The sequence below is a fragment of the Thamnophis sirtalis genome, unplaced genomic scaffold (assembly GCF_051295495.1).
Source record: "Thamnophis sirtalis isolate CommonGarterSnake01/CBP01778 unplaced genomic scaffold, rThaSir2_p1.2 scaffold_4, whole genome shotgun sequence".
In the NCBI taxonomy this organism is placed as follows: domain Eukaryota; kingdom Metazoa; phylum Chordata; class Lepidosauria; order Squamata; family Natricidae; genus Thamnophis; species Thamnophis sirtalis.
The window spans coordinates 93,282,102-93,306,098 of NW_028261384.1; the positions used below are offsets into that span (position 1 = coordinate 93,282,102).

General features: G+C 37.0%; 1 protein-coding gene across 22 annotated transcripts in view; it reads left to right on the forward strand.

Moving 5' to 3' along the window:
- The window catches only part of MAPT (microtubule associated protein tau), a 116,933-nt gene that overhangs the window by 41,875 nt on the left and 51,061 nt on the right, over positions 1 to 23,997 (forward strand). For 13 of the 22 annotated variants that reach the window (XM_087713430.1, XM_087713429.1, XM_087713433.1 and 10 more), the window contains 2 exons: positions 1,999 to 2,088; positions 17,183 to 17,269. In XM_087713430.1, the coding sequence (XP_087569556.1) occupies positions 2,016 to 2,088; positions 17,183 to 17,269 (160 nt within the window). In that variant the 5' untranslated portion in view covers positions 1,999 to 2,015. Of the gene's footprint in view, positions 1 to 1,289; positions 1,835 to 1,998; positions 2,089 to 17,182; positions 17,270 to 23,997 lie in introns of those variants that run through there. The other 9 variants (XM_087713438.1, XM_087713437.1, XM_087713434.1 and 6 more) reach the window with 3 other exon arrangements.

Sequence of the window (23,997 nt, forward strand, 5' to 3'; positions counted from 1 at the left end):
AAGTCTATTTCTAATCTACAAATCTTGTTACAGGCTATCCTCTCTTAATGATCATTCAGTGACTGTTGAGAGTTACAATGGTGCTGAAAGAATACTAGTTACAACTGGTCCTTGAAATTATGGCCATTGCAGCACCCCTTAGTCATGGGTGCGCAACTTGACATTTAGCAGCCTACCTATATTGACAACCACAGCATGGTCTCCTCCATGCCTGTCTAACTTCCATCTCTGCCCTTTTGGTCACCTGCAGTCCACTGGCCTTGCCATCTCCTTGCTGGTCTCCCCCATCTTTTTCTTCCCACTGCTGAGGAGTCGTGCCTGGCCAAGGCAGCTGCTGACACTTCACATGGCTCATGCCTTGTACTTTGCTACCCCCACCTCTAGGTGACCTTTGCCATCTTCTTCCTGCTTTTGACAAGACGTGGCCAGCCGAGGGAGCTGCTTGCACTTGGCGATGGTATTGCAAATGTCCAGGAGCAGCAGGAGAAGATGGCGAAGGTCAGATGGAGGTGGCATGGGCATATGGCAGCAGAGGGTGCAGTATGGCTAAAAGGGCAGAGATGGGAAGGAGGTAAGTGGGGAATTGAATCAGAGGAGAGTGCAGTAGGGCAGTGCAGCCTCATTTGCCAAAGGACACTAATCCTTTCCGGATTGGGAGGGGGAAGTGGATGGAGCAGGCAATTTGCACAGGGCAGAAGCAGTGTCGGGTCCTCACCTCATGAGGACTACTGAATTGCCATTGCTGAGCATGGTTTCACATGATTTTTTTACTCTAATGTCTACTTCGTTTAGCAATGGAAATTCTGATCCCAACTAGGATTATTAAGCAAGGAATTTCTATAAATCAAGTGCACTTCTAAGGGGTTTTTTCCCCTGATAAAAGTAAATTAATACAAACCTTAGTAATGTTTAGTGTATTGTCAGGAAGGCAATTTGTATCTAGGATAAATATAACTTAAAAGACAATGTATTCAAATGCAAAGAATTATGTTCAGAATAGAGAAAACAAATGCTGTGCTGCATTGAAGAGTGTTTTAATCTAGATAAATGACAGCCTTTATATTTGTTAAATTTTTATCCTGCCCAATTCTCCTACAAACTGACTCTGGGCAGCTTGGAGCAGCTATTTTTATTTCTGGAATGAATTTATAGATCAGCAATGAGTCTTTAGGCTATTTTCACATTTTTAAAAATCCTTTGCAACAAATCATTTAGATATCCTATGGGAACTATCAGTTCTTTCTCTTCAACATGATGATTGACGGGGTGGGGGGGAAGTGTTAAAGATAATAAAGGAGGTGTCAGAAGGAAAATGGATGATTCCAGTTCAATTGTGTCCACCATGGACCCTACATTCCCTGGGAATCTCTCACCCCTGTTTTGGATTATGGTGATGAAAGGAAATTGTAAAGTTTAAGTTGAATGTTTTAAATTTCTTTCATTCTTTTCATTCTTTCATTTTCTTTACAGTCATCTATTATTTTGGCAACTTTGTTAACAAACTATTTTGTCTTCTATGAGAAGCAGAGGAGTGAGTGGCCTAGCATAAGGGTGGGTGGCAAAGTAGGTGCTGGGCAGTGTGGTACTAGTGCAGGTGGGCCCGGGGCTCCCACGCATCCTGCAGCCTGGGGATTCTTCTGGTGAAAAAAATGGCAGGAGCAACTTTTTGAAGCAACTTGTGACCTTCTCTGCTTCCAACTTGTGGGAAACTGGCAAGGAAGGTTGCAAATGGTGATGTGTGCCTGTGGGATACTGCAACCATCATAAATGCAAGCCTGAATCATGATCATGTGACTGTGGAATATAGTGACAACTGCAACTTCAAGGACCAGTTGTAAGTCTCCCTGCTTAGTGCAAATGAAGCTTGGAACAGTTGTTGAATGAGTGGTCACTAAAAGAGTAATACCTATATTATAAAGCTTAAGATAGATGCTATCCAAGAAAATTAGTGCTTTTGTTTTAAATGTTCCATGTCTCTTTTTTGTTTTGTTTTTCAAGGTGACCTTTCTGATAGGATGGCTGATCAACATCAGGACTTCAGTATGACAGATGATCATTTGGTGAGCCAAGCTAGGTGGAATCCGTCAGGTGAGTCATATGAGTTGGGAAGCAGGAATGTTTTATTCACAAGACTGAAGCCATGATAAAAAAAAAATGAAGAGATATTATCAATAGGAATAAACTTTGAAATCTAAATGAGCTGAGGATAAGGTAATCATAAATACAATTACACACAAATACACAAGCACACACATGCACACACATACACACACATGTCAATTGCTGCCAATCTTTGCCTTAAACCATAAAAAAGGTTTGCTAAGCTTTGTTACTTAAAAACATTTAGAAGTCTATATAGTCAAAAAAGTTACTATAAATATTTGTTCAATTCTAGAAGAGTAATTGTTTGCATCCTACAGCAAAGAAGCACTACATATTCATTTTAAACACTAGTTTAAAATACTTTTATACTTAAAAATTACCTAGTGACTTTTAGAGAGCTGATGGTGTATTATAATATGAGTGTGATCTATATACGGGTGCAGGTTTTCATGGCCAGCATTTATGTTTAGTAGATACATCCAGAACTTCCAATAGGAAGGGTATTTCTCCTTATATAGAGAAGGTAGGTGATATATCTCTGTACCAGGTGAAGTGAATGATGCAGAGGACATTCTTTTGCGGTGCATGGAGACTGTGTGGGCCCAGATGGAGAACCAGAACCACAGACCTTTGCTGCACCCTGGTAAGACGGAGTGCCTGTGGGTGAGCCTCTCTGTATCCAGGAGTTTATCACCTTTGGCCTTGAATGGAGTTGCAGTATCCCAGACTGATCCAATGCATAATCTTGGGGATCCTCCAAACTCATGGCTCCTGCTCGAAAAGCAAATGGCACCCATGGCAAAGAGGGCCTTTATTCAATTTAGTTTTGTGTGTCTGCCAGTTATGCCCTTTCCTGGATAGGGAGGCTCTCCGCTAGGTCACTCATGCTCTGGTCATCTCCCATTTGGACTGCTGCGGTGCTCTCTACATGGGGATACCCTTCAAAAGTATACAGAAACTTCAGCAGGTATGAAATGCTGTTGCAGGGGCAATTTTAGGCATACAGATTTTAAAATAGGGCATGTAACACCTCGGTTCAGCGAGCTGCTTTGGGTGCCGTTTTGCTTCTGGGTCCAATTCAAGGTGTCGATTTTGAGCTATAAAGCCCTACATGGAATGGGGCCAGGTTATCTATGGAGGTGTCTTTATCCTATTATATTAGTCCATTCCACCAGGTAAGGCATGGGAAATATATTGCAGACCCTGTCAGTTAAAGCACTCCAACTGGCAGAGTCTAGGAAGGGAGCCTTTTCTTCTGGCCATCTGAAAAGGAGTTAAGACGTGGCTCTGCAACCTCACATGGGGAGCCCAAGGGAGCATGCAGCCATGGGTCTAGTTACTTCCCTGAAAGCCCTCCCTTTGCTTTTAACCAATTTTTTATCTCTGTCCTTCTCTTAATATTTTTTAACTTTCATATATACTGTTTATATTTTAGCATTTTATTGCGCACTGCCCAGCGACCCTCTTTGAGGGAGATGGGTGGCAGAGCAATGTGAAAGGTAAATTAAAAAAATAAGGTCCTTGACCAAAGAGATAAATTGTTAGAAAAGTACAATCTTAAAACCATCTACAAACCAATTAAGAAAATCAGAGAACTCTTCATAGCATCTTCTAGCTGTGGGCAGATGTACATTGGTACTTCAAAATGCATGAGAGGCACTGCAGACAAGAACAACCAAACAAGAAAACCATCAGTAGGAGAACATGCATTGTGCCATACAGGTAATAAAATTCAGTTCAAAGACATGCAAGGGCTGCCAACAACTCCAGACTATCATATACACTTGTGAGTGAGAGACTTTTTTTTTTTTTTTTTTTTTTTAAGAGAGCTTTTTTATTTTTCTTTAAAAAAAAAACACAAACATGTCATCATTTGTCAATCATTAAGACATTGAAGTACAATTTTTTTTTGTTGTGTATACCCCTCCCTCCCTCCACCCCCCCATCCCCCCTCCTCCTTCCCCCCCCCCCGACTTCCCAGAACCCGTACACGGTATGGATTTTTAACTAGCACAGTCTAAAATCTATTGAGAAAAAAGAAATAAAGAAATTAATGACATTCTAGATTGAACTTAGCTTCTTCTTACTGAACTGACTTTTAACAGTTTAAATCATTTCTGATCTTAAGCATAGGCTAACTGGAATTTCTTAGTCCCGTATTTATTTTGTATATAGTCAATCCATTTTTTCCAGTCTCGTTTATATCTCTCATTTGAATGATCTTTGAGATATGCCGATATTTTAGCCATTTCAGCTAAGTTTGTTACTTTCAATGTCCATTCTTGGATTGTAGGCAAGTCTTCCTTCTTCCAATATTGCGCCACCAACAGTCTTGCTGCAGTTATCAGGTGCAGAATCAAATTGGTCTCTACCACTGTAAAAGCAGTACATATACCTAGTAAAAATAACTGAGGAATAAACTTTATCCTTCTTTTAAAAACATTTTGCATGACCCACCATATTTTTATCCAAAATGCCTTAACCTTTTGGCAGGTCCACCATATATGATAATATGTAGCATCGAGAGAACCACACCTCCAACATTTAGGCTGTACATTCGGATACATAGAAGCCAACTTTTTAGGATCTAAATGCCATCTGTAGAACATCTTGTAAAAATTTTCTCTCAGATTTTGAGCTTGTGTAAATTTCACATTTCTTACCCAAATTCTTTCCCATGTATCCAACATTATTGGTTCCTCAATATTTTGAGCCCATTTTATCATACAATCTTTAACTAATTCTGTTTCCGAATCCATCTGTATTAATACATTATATATCCTCTTTATATGCATTAAGCTTTGATCTCTTATTTGTTTAAACAGATTATCCTCAACTTGAATAAAACCAATTTTTTGATCTATTTTCCACCTAGCCTGTAATTGCCCATACTGGAACCATGTTTGAATTACCTTCTCCTCTTTTAATACCTCTAAAGATTTTAATTGTAATACCCCCCTTTCCGAGGTAAGAAGCTGTCTGTAAGTGAATCTGTCCTGTTTTTGTGCTGTATTCATATTTTCAATTGCATGTCTAGGAATTGCCCACATGGGTATCTTGTCATTTAATTTATATTGGTATTTCTTCCAAACCCGCAATAAAGCATTTCTTAAAATATGACTTTTAAAGTTCTTATCCAATTTTTTGTTGAATAACAGGTAAGCGTGCCAACCAAATACCAGATCGTGTCCCTCAATGTTCAATATTCTATCATTGGTTAAATGAATCCAATCACTAATTACAGATAATACCACTGCATCATAATATAGTTTTAAATTAGGTAGTTTCAGTCCTCCTCTCTCACGTACATCTTGCATTATTTTCATCTTTACCCTCGGCTTCTTTCCTGCCCACACAAATTTGTTGATACCCTTCTGCCATTCTAAAAGGTTCGCATCTTTTTTAAGTATAGGTAACATTTGGAAAAGAAATAAAAATTTTGGTAAAATGTTCATTTTCACTGCCGCTATCCTGCCCAGCAAAGATAAGTGCAATTTCTCCCATTTTTTCATCTCTGTCTGTATGCTATGCCAAAGTGGTTCATAATTATGCTTATATAACTTCCCATTTGAAGTTAAAATGTTGACTCCAAGATATTTGACTTTTTTAACTACCTCACATCCTAGCATCACTCCTAATTCTTCCTTTTGTTTAATATTCATATTTATAGCTAATGTTTTGGTTTTTCCTAAGTTTATTTTAAAGCCAGACACTTGACCATATTGATTAATCGTATTCATTAAAACCATACTGGATTCCTGCGGTTGTTCCAATATTATGACCAAATCATCCGCAAAAGCGCGGACTCTATATTCTTGCTGCCTAATCTTGATCCCTTTTAAACCATCCAAGCCCCGTATTTTATTCAACAATACTTCCAAAGTTATAATAAACAATAATGGGGACAAAGGACAACCCTGTCTTGTACCTTTTCCAATTTGAATAGAGTCTGTTAAACTTCCATTGACTATGATTTGTGCTGTTTGCTGTTGGTATATTGCTTTAATTGACTGTAAAAAATTATCTCCTATCTGCATTTTTTGCAATATCTTCAGCAGAAATTGCCAGTTAACTCGATCAAAGGCCTTCTCAGCATCCAAAAATATAAACGCAGCAGGGATCTGGTTGTTCTTTCCCAAATATTCTAATGCATTAATAATTAATCTGACATTACTTTTCATCTGTCTCCCTTGTATAAAACCTGTTTGGTCCGTATGTATCAATTGTTGAATGACCAACATTAACCTATTTGCTAATATTTTAGTAAAAATTTTATAATCTACATTCAGTAATGAAATGGGTCTATAATTTTTGGGTTGAGTAGTATCTTGATCTTCTTTGGGTATCAAAGATATAAACGCTGTCTTCCAAGATGGAGGGACTTTACCTTCCGTTTGAATCATATTAAATAATTCTCTAAGAGGTTCTACCATTTCTAACTGTAAGTTTTTATAGTAAACCGCTGTCAAGCCATCTGTACCTGGTGCTTTCCCTGGCTTTAATTGCTTAATTACCTGCAGGATTTCCCCCGAGGTTATTGGTTGATTCAATTTTTGCCTGTGTTCTTCTCTAACTGAAGGTATTTTCTCCTTGTCTAAATATTTGTCTATGTCTAAACCATTAATTTTATCCCCTTTATACAGTTCTGTAAAAAATTCCCAAAAAGCCTTTTGAATCTCTTCCTGTTGGAACACCTCCTTCCCTCTGTAAATCAGTTTAGATATATTTCGAGTTTTCCTTTTTTTCCTAATCTGATAAGCTAACCATCTGCCAGGTTTGTTTGCATTACAAAAAGTATTGTGTTTTGCATATAATAAATTAGTAGCTACCTGGTCAGAGATCAACATGTCAAATTGAGATTTTAATATGTTAATAGTTTCCTTAACCTTTGTATCGTCTGGTTTCCTTGTTAACTCGAGCTCTTTTCTCTTAATTTCCTCTTCCAGTTCTGTTCGTTTTAACCCTTGCTTATTTCTATGTGTTTTATTTATATTCATCAAAACTCCTCTCATATACGCTTTGCTTGCATCCCATACAAATTCCATAGATGTACCCTTATTCATATTCAAAACAAAATATTCAGATAGTAATTTTTTACAATCATTAATATAGTTTTCATATCTAAATAAATTTTCATTCAGTCTCCAAAACCTTCTTGCCTGCACTACCCTTCCCAACTCCATCCAAACTGGGTTATGGTCCGAAAGGACTCTAGCTGCAATCTTTGTTTTCTTGACCCTAGAAAGCAAATCATTAGTGGTTAGAATAAAATCAATCCTTGAAAGGGATTGATGCCTGTCCGAGAAGAAAGTGAAGTCGTATTCCTCTGCATTTCTTTCTCGCCAGATATCTCTCAATTCAAAATCATCCATAATGTCAAAGAAGGATTTGGGTAACTTTGCTCGCATCTTGGTATTTAGGCGGGAAATCTTCTTATCTCTCTTAGTGTCTATCACTCCATTCCAGTCACCCAATAGTATACAGGAACTATAGTCCCACTGTACTAATTTAGCATGAAGATTTCTATAGAATCTATCTTGCTGTTGATTGGGTGCATAAATTCCCAAAAGTAATGTCTTTTTCCCTTCTAAGATTAAGTCTAAAGCAATATATCTTCCGAAGGGATCTGCTTCTATTAATTCAGCTTTCATATCTTTTCTTAAGTATACAACTATACCATTCTTCTTTTCCATAGCAGAAGCTGCAAAATGTTGACCAAGTTTTGAGTTGATCAAATATTTTTGATCAGTTGACTTGATATGAGTTTCTTGCAAACAAATTACATCGTTCTTAAACTGTTTAAGATAATGAAATATTTTCTTCCTCTTCTGTGGAGAGTTCAGTCCGTTGACATTCCATGTTAAAATCTTAGTTGTCATCTTTGGTTGGTTGAAGCATTTTTAGAGCTTCCTGCACGGCCTGTTTAACCTTAGGTTTAGCTCCTCCCACTGCTTCCAGATTTGTTGTTGTAGTTCCTTGATCGATGGCCGATGATTGTTGATACTGTTGCTTCTTAGCTTGTTTCTCCATACGTCTAGTAGTCATGCGGCTAGGTCTTGGTTCCATAGCACCTTGCACTTCTAGAGAAGAGAGATGCTCCATCTTGTCTGGTGGTTGTGTAGTTTGCTGTCTATCCTGTCCTTCTTGTGGTCTTTCTCTAGGTCCAGGTGGTGCAGGGTGTCCGGCCTTCAATATATTATAATAAAAATCTCGGGCTTTCCATACAGAGTTGAGGCGGTACCTTTGCTTATCAAATGTAAATATGATGCCGAATGGTGCATCCCATCTATACTGTATCTGACGGTTTCTGAGTTCTTCGGCCAAAAAAGCGTAGTCTCTTCTGGCTCTTAACATTTGAGGTGGTATCTCTTTCAAAACAGCCAGGTCTTGACCGCCAATTTGAAGCTTAGTGTTATAAGACGCTTGCAGTACCATATTTCTGGACTCTCTTGTAGTAAAATATATAACGATGTCTCGAGGAAGCTGCTTCTGCTTTGCCAGCCAGGAGTTAACGCGGTAAGCTTTGTCAATTTGCCAGCCTTGGTTGGTCCCTGGTCTTCCCATCAGGCGGTCAAAAGCTTCCGATAGGGTCTGTTTCAGGTTCTCCTGTTTCTCCTCACGCAGCCCCCTTACTCTTAATGCGAGCTCCATTTGTCGGTACTGTATCATAATAATTTCTTTTTCAGCATTTTCCACTTTTTGTTCCACCACCTCTGTTTTCAATGTCAAGTTAGCATTGGCATCATTAAGAACCTCTAGAGTATCTTCCACTCCAGAAATATGTTCTGTTAATACAGTTACAAGACTCAGCATGTCGTCTCTAATTTTATCAACCTTAGCCTCAAATTTCTCATACAACTCCTGTTTAAGTCCTTTTATTTCACTTTTAATTTCACTTTTAATTTCTTCTTTCATTTCTTTTATTTCCTCTTTTCTCTCCTCTCTATTATCTCTAAATTTATCTTCCATTTTAATTGTCTGTGCATTAAGAGCCTCGCTTAGATTACTCAGAAAAAATTCTTTCGTTAACACATCCCCAGCAGGGGGCGTAGGAGGCGGAGGCTGCAGCTTTGTGCCAGGCACTGAGGATGTGCCCCTGGAAGTAGAGGGTGACGACTTCAAGTTAATATTTGGTTTTGAGGCCATTTCAAAATTTGTCTGCCTGCAGTTAATAAAACTCTATAGCCTAAATATGCAGCTTTAAGTAAAGAGGCTTTTATTTTGAAGTTTAAGGCTTGGCAAAACTTTCAGTGAGTAAACATTGTAACAAGACCGTTCAACAGATTCATCACCATTTAACTTCCAAATAAGCTAAGTTAATAAAGGAGTAAAATTCTTCTATTGTGAAACCAAAACATTTGATAAGCTATCTCTTTTGTTTTGAATTCTTTTGAAGTCTTGTAAGAATTAGCAAAAAGTGTTCGTTATTACCGGAGAAACCAGCCTGCTTGGCGCCATTTTAAAAGCCTCTGAGTAAATAATTTTTCGGAGGAGAAAAAGAGAAGAAGCTAAAATGTTGATAAGCAATTATTGTCCTCGCAGTAAACGGATTCAGCTCGTGATAAGATTAAATCAAACAAAACTTAGAGCAGAGTGGGAGAGACCTACTTTGTCCTGCACAAGGCAGTTTGAAGTTCCCAGCACGGACAGCCGTTCTGCCTTGGGCTAGCCCCCCTTTCCTTGCAAGCACAAAAGCTGCAAAAATCGAAGAGCATTTGCCAGCAAAACAGTTTCTTCTTTCCCTCTTGCCTGAAGGATAAGAAAACCTGATAAGACGTCAGATGGAAGATCCTCTAAACAGGTACGTAGCCAGGAATTCGGAGGCAGCTGATTTTTTGCTACCCCACACCAGTAAGCTCCTCCCAGGAAGTCCTAAGTGAGAGACTTTTGAGATCTATAAACATCCCAACAGGTTCATCAAGAAAGAAGAAAGCCTGAAAGTTAACAAAGACTGTTTACCTGTGCTGTGCCATGGCAAGATCCTCCCCAAAGCAGGACTAAGCAAAAAACAACTCCCAAAAATGTTAAAACTAGAAATTTGCCTGGGCAAGGTCCCACACAGGACTAAGCAACCAGAAGCCAGCACAAACAAAGAACCAATCAGAACTCAGCATTCCAAAAATGACCAGTCAGAAGCTGGTTTAAAGAAAGGACCAGTCAGGCATCAACACCAACAAAACAATCAGGATCAAACACGAAGAACCAATCAGAGATCAGCCCTCATCAACTTGTAGCAGTTGGAAACCAGCTTGGCCAAAGATTAATCAGCAGTCAAGACACGTACAGATAGGATCCCATTTAGCTTCTGTTCAGTTGCCTGTGGTCTGTGTAGCAGAACATTTTATGTTTGAAGATACCAGCCACAGATGCCAATGAATTATCAGGAAATCTAGGCCATGGTCATTAAACCCTGAAGCCAAATACTGTACAGTAATCATTTCATGAGCTCTAGTTAGATAATCTGATGGCAACCAGATTGATTAGATGTAGCCTAATACATCAGAAATGTCAAACAGATTCTCATTATTGGACTGTTAAGCATTTTTTCCTGGTGTATTAAATATATTGATATATTGAAAGTATTGACACATTTTGTACCACATATGGGATAAACATAATTTCTGTTCCAGCTATTGAGAAACAATCAGAATGTATATTTAATGCTGCTACCAGTTCTAGACTAAAAGTACATAAAGCAATTTGTGTCTGAGGTATTTCAGCAGTTTAAACATTTGGCCACTTCTTAATGACTTGGATTAGGTTTAAAATTCTCTTATTGTACTATAATTTTGCAAGCCAGGTCCAAATATTGGGTTTTTCGTAATACCTTCCTTTACTTTCTCTCTCCATGCATCAATAAAATATGGTTCTGTGTTAGATCTGAAATATATCAATGGCAGCACTGAGTCAGGCTTTACTCATTTTGGAAGCTAAGATTATCCTTGAATTCCAGGACTAGACTGGGCACTCAAAATAGATTTTGGAAGAAAGACATGGCAAGCCATTTCTGTAGTGTGTCTGACAAAATACATAGATGTATCCATAAAAATCACTAGTAATCAAGCTTGTTTCAAGAGAACCTGCACTTGTAAGCTAACTTACTATGCTAAAACCCAACAGTTGAAGATCTAGGTAGTATGAACATGAAGAATCATAAAGTGAACCACATTTGAATATGAAGGGTGAAGAGAAGGAGAGGACTTCGAGAATATGAATAGCCTGATACTGGTTTCTGGCTATTAAAATAGGATTACTAAGGTGGGAATTCTGAAACATTATTAAGCTTCTTTTCCTTCTGATGCCAAACATTTCTGTTTTATCAACATTTTTATCATGCTTCAGGTGGCTGGATACTTAATTATGTTTAAAAAACTATTAACACACTTATTTATATTCACATTTTATATTCCAGAAACCCATTGCATATCAGAATAAACATTGGAACCACTGAGTTGCCATATTTACATCTTCCGTAACAAAGTTGCTCCATCATTGTCCACACTGCTTCCTTATTGTCCAAACTGACAAATAAAATTCAGAGTGAATAATAAATTATCATGGATTTGTGAAATAAACAGAATATTGTTGAGCCAAACTGGAAAATGACAAAATCATATAGAAATTAACAGATTTCTTTTCATGCAGTTCTCTTCATCTTTGATTTGGCTTCAAATTTAATATTCATTGGACCAAAACTGCAATTAATGTGTCTGTGTTAAGAATTGTGAGAATGTCTTGTTTCATTCACCCATCTTGTGTTAAGAAGGAGCACTATGATATTGTCTGTATTCAAAAGAGCAAATTATTTTTTCTGATATTCCAGAATGTTTACACTTACATTCCAGTAATTGCATTTTTAAATGTGCACCCATCTGTTTTCTGTTGCTCCCAGAAAACTCCCAGTGTTTTCTCAAATTTTAACATGCTAGAGGTTTCAAATAATATATGAGCTAAGTCATCAGTGAACACCATAACAATTCAAAAGGCATGATCGGATAAATTTGTTGGGGTCAATGCGCTACAGAAATATATGCATATAGGGAAGTAGTTGAGCATTTTGCAAGTAGCCAGATTTGGAATGTCAAAAAAAGCTTTCAGGTGTTCTTTATCTCTTCTATCCTCTTGTGCTTTGGGATACTTGTTTCTACAAGTATTCTGGTCACTTTTTAGGGGATTACTTCTTGGTTTTAGTAGCATGTGAGGTTTTTTTATCTTTATCTGCAGAACATGAAACTGACTTTTATTAAGTCAAGCTGCTTATCTCTAGAGCACAATCTATTCTGCATTGGCAGCTTTATAAAAGATCTTGATATGGACATCTTCAACTGGAACCTATCCATATACTCAGACTTGGAAGTAAGAATTACTTAGGCTGAAAGCTGAATTTCTTTCAGTTGTTTGGAAACCTTTATAGGTTATATTCCTGCCTAGTGTGTATGGTTTTATTTTTTTTAACAATTCTAGACTTTAATTAAAAAAAATTCAGGAAGATTCTTAGTTTTCTATGCCTGAGAGACCAAGTGGAGATACTTCCTCATAATATAATCTGCAAATGACAAGTTGGAACATACAATTATGCAAGAAGGAGTTCCTAGTGTTTGAAAAGATGATGGAATCTCCTCCTCTGAAAATCATATATGAACTTTCATCCTTTCTGCATCTCGAAAACCTAGCAAGTTCCTTTCATGTTAATAGCTAGCACTAAAACTGATTTGATGAACTCTTTTGCTATTTTATTTTTACAAAATCTTTTGGCCATGTTATGTAATGCCAATAACAGGATTTTTATCCATTGACCTGAGTCATTAAACTGTGTCATATACAGTAAACCTAAAATAAGTCTACTTGGAAGTCTTTCTTTTGATTTACAATGGACATTCTTGAGCTTTAGTGGAACTTTGGATCCTAAGACAAAGCAAATAAATATTTGTAGAAACTTCTTTTTATTTTCTTCAGGAGGTTTCTTGTTTGCTTCATGTATTCTCTTTATTTTCCAGGACTTTAGCAAGATTATCCAGGCTCAGTGATTTTTAACTTTCAGTCAAACCAGACTGATACAAGAAGAATCTGAGAAGGGCTTTTGTTCCTATTCCTCCCCCTGGCTCTCCGCGCCTGCCTTCACAGTCCCTTCACCATGGTAACCGATGGAGAATCACAGCTCCTTCACCATGGGCAATGAATTGTAACCTGCTTGATTACTCTTTGCCCCATGCTGAGTACTCAGTTGGATAGTGGCATTTATCCTTGAATCTTTTGAGGACAGCCACTTTATTGGTTTAAGTAAAGTCCTCTTTGCATAGTACAGTAAGGTTCTAGTGCTTGGCTGAGGGTAAGCCTTCAGTATCCAAGACCTGCACTTCTTACAAAGGCATAGAATTTAAGGGCCCGTCATCTGAATGATGAAAAACTTGTTTTGAAGTTTTGAGGACATTGTGGCGCCACTGAGGACACTGTGCCAGCAGTGATTAGTGTTTTATTCAATCCATTTAAGAATATTCTGATCAGATCTTAGTATGGATCCTGGAAAGTTCCAGCACTGATTTGATAAGAATTGCCCTATAAGCTGATTATAATATAGTCTATTTCTCTTATATTTGGTGAAACATTTATCTTTGAGCCATCTGCTAAATATTGTGAAAAATAGGAGAGAGAGCCATGAAAAATAGTGTGTATTCCTCTCAATAAACTGCTTAACAAAGTAGAGAAAGACCTGGATGAACATTTCCAAAGATAATAGTGTTTACAGGAAAAAACCTGACAAATTCAGCAGAGATCTCGGTTATAGGAGAAAAATGTTAGGTGCAGAATAGCAAGCTATATTATGCCTATATTTGGCAAAAGTTGAAGTAAATGGTTGGTCATTTCTTCCCCATCAACTAATAGAATGTGATTAATAGTCACTGCATGAAACCTAATATAAAATCATTATATTTCAGAACTTTGTCAAAGACCTCAGAGAGAAATTAATAATTCTGCAAATTGGTAAAAGGACTTTTTAAAAAAAAAAACGAACAAAATAAAAGCTATCAGAAAAAGCAGTAGTACTTGAGTTATGAATGTAATGGAGCCTGCCCATTTCATTCGTAATTCGAGTATTTGTAGGAGTGAATCCAATACCTTAAATGGGATCACTCCCTCCTTTTGCCCATACATTCACTAATCAGATGCGAGGCTTCTTAAGTGCACATGAGGTATTTCAGGGTGGGGAAGGCCATAGAGGCCTATTCATGGAACAGGTCACCTGCTAAGACCAGTCAAGGTCTCCCCAACCCACTGAAATGCCTCATGCTCCCCACAAATGCTTCCCCGCATAACCTGCTGTGCCAGGTCACTTACCTTGTGAAGATCTAGCAAGTAGTCTCAAACCTCTCAGCTGTGTGCGCCCCTCTGCAGTTCAGTTTAGGCCGGTGCATGCCTCGCCTGGCATGTTGCAGGCCAAAATGGAGCTTCTGAGTGCTGGATCTGCTCCTCAGATTCTCCATTTCAGCCTGCAATGTGTCACGTGAGGCCTCTGGAAGCCAGAACGGGAAGATCCACCCCTGAGAAGCTTCATGTTAACCTGCAACATGCCAGGCGAGGCTTCTGGAGACCCAAACAAAGTGTTGGAGGAGGACATTTTCTGCTCAGAAACTTCATTTCGGCATGCAATGTGCTGGGTGAGGCCTGGGAGGCCCAAATTGGAGGGATGGATGTGCCCCCAGAAGTTCTATTTTGGCTGCTAACGTTCAGGACAAATATTGCAGAGCCTCTGCAGTTGTTCGTAAGGAAGAACAACTGCTGTGATGCTGCAAGATTCATAGTTTTGGAACTTGTTCTGAAATGCTAGGAGGTGCTTATCATGTAACTTCGAACGTTCGCTAAAGGAACGCTTATAACCCGGGCATCACCTGTACTTCTTAGGGTGATTGGGATTGCCTTTCAAGGCTTGAGATTGCTTTTCAGCCATTATCTATCATAATTAGCAATGCTCTACTGTTTTGTCAACTTAGAAAATAAATTGTTTGCTTAGTTCTCAATGAACTTTTAATGGAGCATTCGAAGATATTTTGGATTGTGTGTGACAAATACTTAAAAGTTTCAGTGTTCATGGTGCTGGGTATATAAGCAGGTTGGTTCTGCTATCAATTATCTATGAAGAAGTATCTGCCAAGAATTATCTATGAAGAAACACTTCACATCCTTGTGAAGTAACTGAAGTAATAAAATAGTAAAGCAGAAAATAATATAATTTGCAAAAAGTAGCAATATGTTCTTTAGATAGATGGGCTTTTGTATGTAGCAGCATAGTTTGGTCTAGTGGTTAGTACTGGAAAATCTAATCATCCTCTAGGCGCAGAAATCAGGTGGGTGATTTTGAGCCAATCATCCTATCTCAGCCCTAGAGAGAGGACACTGGTAAAGCACATCTGAAAATGTCATGAAAATTGCAGGGAAATGTTTGTATTGTCATCAGGAATAGGGTGGCTTAATCATGGACTGTAATGACAAGTATAGTGGTGTAGTATAATAGATATTCATTACAACTGTCTCTTCCTTAAGGATAATCATGTAATATACCAGGCACAGATTGATTTAGTTACAACAAATTGCTGCCTGTTTTGCTCTACCCGTAGCAGTAAGACTACTGCTGTCCTTTTACTCAATGAAAGATGCGTTTTGCTTGATTTCAGAAATATTTTTCTAGCAGATGATATGAAAGATGCCTTATTTTGGGTCCACTGATTTTTTTTTTTAATTTGAAAGAAGAGATGTGAAGTATAGGTAACTGAATACTTATGTGTTCCACATGAAGACTTCATCATGGATTTCCTTGATGGAATAATTTGCTCATCATGTGAAAACATTGAGTGTATTCATTTGCAAGAAAAAAAATTTGGGGGTAATGCTGCCAAATCATATGACTTTTTTCTTCCTTCATTAGGACTAAAAGAAATGCAAGAATTAGATGAAAGTTTCCTTTTTCCCCACAAAAGACCTAGCTTCTATTTATAGATTCACTTCTCTGAAGTTATACAAGTTGTTATAATTTGCATGGAGGTTACTCAATAAACAGGACTGGTCGATCACTTTGAAATGATTACTGTCTATTGATAAAGCAGCTTCTCTTTCTTTATTTGGATCACACTGCTTCTCACTTAATTGTATCAGCAGTTTGAATGTCCTGCTGCCTGATTGATAACTACATTTCTGTCCATTTCAAAATTTTAGCTGTTATTGGAGTGGAGAAAATCCATAAATCTTGGAAATTCCTCCAAATATATGTCTGCTTCATATTACACTATCATTCAGGGAGAAAGAATAAAACTTTTCAAAAGCAATCAGCAAGAATACTTCCTCAGATTTTCCTCAGTAGATTATCTTTTATGATATTCAACAAACACCCGAAAATTTATCATGCTCCTATCCTGTTCAGTCAGGTACACCTTTAAAATATCATTTAAGAGACATTAAAAAGACAGGTTGGTGTCTATTGAAATGTTCATTGTCCAGGTTCAATGTTTTTACTTCTTCTGGCCAGTTTGTTTTTCTGAAAAAGCCAGTAGATTCAGGCGTTTTATACATTTTCGGGATGAATAAGTACAGATCTGCTTTTCTTGATCCTTAGAACTATGCATCAGATATCTTCAGCAATGACCAACTTGATACTAAAACACAGCTTAATTCTCTCCATACTGATGTTCTAATATCTTTAAATGCATTATTTGCAACCAAGGCATGAAGCAAAGCATTCTTATGAGGGCTATTATAATCTGCAGTGAAAGAAGATGAAAAAGCTTGCTTTGCATTTGGACTTCTTGACTCTGCTTTCATGTTTGCTACTGATTGATGCATCACCAGCGCAGTTGCTTTTTACCTTGCAGTATCTGTTTTGTTGCTTGGCTCCAAAATTTGTAATGGCTACTTCCATTTCTACTGTTATGTTCTTTAGCTAATGCCTGCCTTCAAGCAATCGCATATGCATGCCCATTTCTTGCTCTGCGGGGATGAGCAGCCTAATTCCAAACCTTATTGCTTAGTTGATGGGCCATAGTCCAAAGCCGAGCTCCTTATTCTGAGTGCTGAATATGTGTGTTTCCAGGCACTCCCCTCCATATACCAGTTGATGATGGATCTGATGAACCAGGGTCTGAAGCTTCTGATGCTAAGAGTACCCCAACTGTGGAAGGTGGGAGCTCTTTGTCTCATTACTTTGAAATTTATAGCAGCCAGCTCTTGAATGTTTCTCTTAAAAGTGCTTCAATACAAGTCCTCCTAACCATAATGAAAACTTTATTACACCTAGTATTAAATGATTTTTCTTCTAGCTTTGATTATTGCTGTAAGTGGAATTGCTGTGAAAAATATTTTGTGGTCTTGTTTGCGCCTTTCACAATTAAATTCAGAGTTGTTGTTAGCCAGATATTGTTTCTCCCCTATAGTGCCTTTCCAAGGATTTTAAATATTCACCTTCTTTTGAAAAAGTTAATGTAGGAATTGACATAGTTTGGTTTCACAATAACATTAAAAGAAATCTTACAATTATAGGGGTGTTCTTTCCAGCCCATAGACGAAAAGGTAATGGGTTAGCTAGGGTTAGAATTAGGTAAATTTAGGTTCTATCTATAACCCTACATCATTACTAAATTAAAATTGATTTTATACCATGGTTATATCACCAATCTACGTTGGAAACCTACCAAATTACTCTAGAGCTTTACAAATAAGTTTAACTACTTTGCTATTTTAAATTGAAAACGAAACAAGCAATCCCTCATTTTTTTTATCTGAAAAAATGCTTTCCTATCTGATGACACAGATGTGATTGCTAAAATTATGCTGTCTCAAATGGAATTACATTTGAACAATTAGCCATGCAGAAAATCATTATTTTTATTTTGTAACTGTGTCATCTTTGTCATCTAGCATTTGTTTGCTTGTTTAAATCAATACATGTAAAAGTTCATGCTTCAGTGAAGTTACTATGTTCTAGAAACCTGTTGCTCTTAAATTAAATAGAGCACTTTTGCTGTATGAAGTTATTTTAGTTTTCAAGCATTTGGAATGCATCAAAGGGCAGTTTTAAGAGGAGGTGACAAACAAATGGCGGAAAAGAACACAGAAAAGCCAACTTGAAGAACTGAAGTGTAGGCATGCAGTGGTGTATTAACCATTAAGAAGATTAAGCTTAGGGCACCAGACCCAAGTTGAGAAAGGGAAAAAAAGAACCAATGAAGATTTGTACAGTATGTGCAAAGGAGGAGCACACTAAGATTTGTCAGTGCTTGGGGCACAAGTGAGTCTACTGTAGGCATGCCTTTATTAATTTAATTAAATCTTTGCTTCAGTAATACATGATTATTACTAGTTCTTTATTCAAGATTCTTTGTTTTTCATCTTTTGGGCTGGAAATTCTCTTGAGTGTTAAAACCATTTTACATCTGTAAATATTTGTTCCGTTGCATCTTAATTTTGGTAACACTGTTCCTATGAAATCTGGCAAATGGAATCTTACAAACATCACTTCTTGAAGCATCACACCGAATCCGAAAGGTAAGCAGTTCTGTAAATGTTCTGCTGTGGACTGCTAAGTATAATAATTATTTTTGGTGAAAAATGCCAAGAGAGTGAACATTATAGAAAATAGAAATACCTTTACTGAAGCTACTTCCAACAGAAATATTTTATGGACAACAGGCATTTTATTCCCTGGTTTTGGAAGCATTAGTGAAGCTAATCCACACTATGAAGACAAACAATGAATCTGTGTACAAGTACTAGGAACAGTATAAAATTGGCATCATGATTCCTATACATTGCGCTGTTAATTGGGCTGTTTTATGCTTCTCATACATAAGCATTTGTGATGGAAAGTCAGACAGTATTACCATAGCTCCTTGTCTGTCTTTCCTTTGTCTGTCTCTTTGACCACCTTGTCTATGGCAATTAAAAAATTATATTGGGAGAAAATGGCACCCCTCTAATATGCTTTTTCCAAACCTTATTTTTTAAAATCTATATTATTTCTTAACTTCTTGGGGTAACTGATCTTGCTATTGCTTGGGGAGAGATCTGATATTTTGTTATTACAACCAGCTTGATGATGAAGATGATGCAGTGGTTTGAATAAGACGTCTATATTTTAGCTGTCAGGCCTGTTAGATTTCTTCCAAAATCTGAACTTGATTTTCTTTTGATTTTATATTCATCAAATTTAAAATTGTGTTGACTTACTAACTGCTTCTCTAGCTTGAGAAATGATTGTTTTTTTGTATTACAGCCTTTTATAGCAGAATAGTCTTCGGTTTTCTTAATGTAGGCAATCTGCAAAAGTTCAACTTGCAGAACTTTTATTTGAAAGTTGCTTCATCTTGGTATTTGTTATAGATATTATGGCTCCATTAGTAGAGGACACAGCATATGAGGATCAAAATTCAGCTCATCAGCATGCAGAAATGCTTGAAGGAACCACAGGTGAGGCAAGTGAAGGTAGCTCAAATGTGACTTGGAGTCTCTCCCTACTTAGTTTTATGATAGGTCATAATTTTGAAGGGCACAGACATTTGTACATTGCAGCATTCTTGACAAGGTGCTGTAGGGGAGTCTGGTGTTGAAGGCAGGGGAACCAAGGCAATAATGTGAACTTTTATATAATTTCTTGGTTCTTATGGAAGTTAAAACCCAGCTTCTCCTTAAAAAATGAAATATTTTAGGATATACTAAAAAGGCAGAATATTTCCCCTAAAAGAAAAGCAGAAACTCAGAGAAACAGAAACTCAGCCCCCACCTTTGTTAATGGGCCATTAAGGCCTGGACCAGATTATTCTACATAGCAAAGTTAAGATTAGCCCTCTACCCACCTCACCGCATGGCACCTGGGAAGATTACATCAACCAGCAAGGCAAACAAGCTTGGGTCTCAGGACAGCCTACAGAGTTAGCTAAGACCCCCCCCCCCCTTCACTCCCTGGGAGTCTGACAACCAATCAGAATACATTTCTTACACAGGAACAGGAAACAGAGAGATGGGGCCCCAGAGAGGGCATAAAACCCAGGGACTCTCAGCATCTCTGCCATTTTCTGATCCGGAACTTAAGCCATGTGATCCTATCCACCATTTAACCATCTTTCTAAACAGCCTCCATAATTCCAGTATCTTTTCCCCCACTTGAAACTGAACCCAGATGAACATTTCTTCCAACAGTTCTATGCCTATTGTAATACATTTGAGGATTCCATTTATCCTCACAGATAAATTTGGTTTCTAGTAAGGGAAGTATTTATTCTTCTTCATGATCTTTGTGCAAACACACACAGAAGTTGAGACTGGATAGGCCCCTTTTATCCCCTTGAATGGGTGGGCCTCATTCACGTAAATAAATTCCTTCCTGTTTTTTTTCTTCCTTCCTTTTATGGTTGTCTAAAGAGATTTGAAGAGACAGTTGTCTCTTGTAGACACAATTCTTGTGAAATTTTGAAAGTTTTATTTTTCTTTCGCAATTCAGTGTGTGTGTGTGTGTGTGTACGTGTGTGTGTGTGATATGACATTGTTTACTGTAATTCTGTTCAGAGATAGTTCAGGTTTCTCCTCACAAATGAGACATGGCTATCATTCTTCTACTAAATAGAAGGTCACAAATGCTGGTAGATATGAGAAGTGTCCTTATTTTATTTTTATTTATTATTTCAATTTCTATAGCCACCCATCATAGAGTCATGATTCTGGCCAGCTAATAGTATTACAAGAAATAAAAAGAAAAACAACAAATATAGAAGAAGCAGCTGCGGTAAAAAGAGACCCACCAATCGTAAGATAATACCTGGCCTTTGCCCCATCTGCTCATCCCCAGTTTCAGAGATAAAACCAAATCTTTAATGCCTTTCAAAAGGCCAATAGGACTGACACAAATTTAATTTCTGGGGGAATGATATTCCAAAGGGTGGACACCGTGACAGAAAAGGCTCTTATGCAGGGATGGGGAATCCGTAGCTCTCTTCATGTTGCTGAATTAAAACTTTTATCACTTCACTGTTAGCATGCTGGATAGGGTAACTGGGGATAATAGCAACTTTCATAGAAACACTGGGGTAGTGATTTGTGTATTAATAAGCTATATAGGAAGAAACTTTGTTGCTAAATCTTTACAGAAACTACATGCCCATTGAGACCCTTTCACTACTTTGTGTCTTGGATTTTTCTAATATCCTTAAACACGTATCTTTTATGCCCTCTGTGAAAAAAAGTTCAAACTTTGCATATGTCCTAGTTATGTGGTCTTCCTCACCTTTTCCTATTTTTGTTTTTTATATTAAAAAATCCTGGAGAGAATTGTTTGTCTCTCATGAATGAAGCCAAGTTGTTTCTCTCCCAACCAAACAATTATTTTGCAAGTTGACATTTGGGATCAACTTCAATTAGGATTTTGATCTGGTCATTCCACTAATGTCTTCAGTGTGGAATAGTATTCTGGTGGACAGATCATACCACTTGTCATCTATCCTAATCCTGCTAGTATCAATCTCATTGTACGTATGTTGTGCACTGACAATAAAGTATTATTATTATTATTAGATTTATTGGCTTCATTTCCTTGAGCATCCTTTAGTCTCTATGTGTCACTTATATAATTCTCTCTTAATTCTTGTCTTCTCATTCTGTTTTTGTTTCTTCATTGTTGAGCTGGTGCAGCCTGACAAAATCTACTCACTGGTCTCTTTGGCATTTTGTTCTTCCTCCTCTTCTAACAAATTTGAATCAGAAACAGAACAGCAAGTTGGAAGGGACCTTGGGAGTCTTCTAGTCAGATTCCCTGTTCAAGCAGGATACTCTATGCCATTCTAGACAGGTGACTTATCTAGTTCTCTTCTTAAAAGCCTCCAGTGATGGGGTACCCACAACTGCTCAAGGCAAGCTATTCCACTGGTTAATTGTTTTCACTATTAGGAATTTTCTCTTTAGTTTTCTAAATTGCTTCTCTCCTTGATTAGTTTCCATCCATTGCTTCTTGTCTTGCTTTTTGGTGCTTTGGAAATTTTGAAGTTGAGAGGCTTTTAAGCAGTTTGGAGAAGGCTCTCTCTTGTTCTTCAGATGGCAGATGATTTTAAAATCTTTAAAAATGAGCTCAAATAGGGATTGTGAACATGGAATTCCTAATCTGGTCTGGTGACAGAATGTTTTAGTTTTATATTGTACCTTCCTTAATTTTAATTGGTTAATAGTTATATATTGCTAGTAGGTTTTACAGGATCTAGTTATTCTTTTTATTGTAAAGTAATTATCTATTTGGTATTTCACTATTCTCTCAGAGATGCCTAGGTTTATAACGCAATTACTCTTTAGTTTGTTATTTTCTAATTTAATTTATACTCCTTCATTTCTGTCTTGTGTTTAATTTTTAACCATGATATTGTTATTATCTGTGCCTAAATGCCTCATTTTATATGTTGCCTATATATAAAATCTAAATTTGGCAATAAGGTTATCTGAGATAATCTGCCAGAATATAATTCTACCTTTCACTGAAACCTTAAGTGAAATCATAAATTGAAAGCTATAGGCCATGAATGGTTTTCCTAAAATATTAAATATCCAGTTGAAACAAAACCCCCTACATATTACCCAGTTAATCTTCTACTAGCATACTATTTTTATTATCTTCATCAAATAAAGGGCTGTTCACTTGTGTCTTCATTTGTGAAAGATGAAGACTCTGCCTACTGGCAGTTGTCTTCATTTTTGCCTTGTGTGATTTTTATCTTGAATTAATATTCTACTTTCAAATCCACATGCAGTTGAGAATCTGTAGATTAGATCAAGTACAAATTGTGGAATTCTCAACAATAAATTTTGCTACAGTTGCTCTACTATTATCTACTAATCTACTATGGGAAACAGGATTAACACAAACAGTTCTATGATTTGTTCTTCCAATTCTTTAGAGAGAATCTGATAGAGTCTCCTCCTCAGGCAGTGCCCTGTATTATAGATGGACTACAATATCCCATTTGTCTTTTGTACATCAATTGCCTTGTATTCCTTTAAAGTACAACAAAAAAGCATTCTTTAAATAACCCAAAGAGATAATGTTAAAGCACTAGAATAGTGCTTTATAGTAATAATGTAATCTAAAAAGTCTAAGAAAGAGAGAAGTGCAGAAGTTAAATATTTTTTTGATCTATGCAATATGTACAACTAGAGTGGCTCTATAAAACATTTATAATAATACACAGCTGTCACATCTGAAAGGTATGTGGATCTTATGTCTACTTCATTCAGAACAATTGTCAACAGGAGGTTTTATAGTGGAAATGTTAAATGTTCAAATGCTTAAGTAGCAAATGAAGATATGCGCCAAAGCCATAAATATGCTTCTAACCTCTTCATTACTTAGGAGGCATCTAGTAATTCTTGATACAAAGCCCAATCAATAGATACATTTCTATTACGTTCTCTTTGATTTGCAATTTTATAAACCTAAATAATTTATATATGACATCTTTTATATGTTAGTGTTACTTGGCTTTAGTGTAATGTGGGTTCTCATTGAGTTATTGAAGATTTTAATTTTAAAAAATATTGCATTATTGTTAGCACTTTTCCCGAGTCAAAATACTGAATATGGGTCCTGTGGGATAATCATCTTAATAAGACTTTACAGGGGCAAAGTGAAGTAATTTATATCCCCAACTTTTCTTTAAACTAATGGTAGTTTGAACATTTGAATCATGACTTGAATCTTCTTCTTTATCTTGTTATCAAGCGTGAAGGAGAACATTGAAAGACCTCTAGGGTTTTGTATTTTGTTTTTTTGCATGATGTCTTTTTAAACTTTGTACATTTCTTTTTATCCTATTGAGAGAACTTTTTTCTTCAATAATTTTTCAAATGTAAACATTTTTGGATTAGGCTATTGTAGAA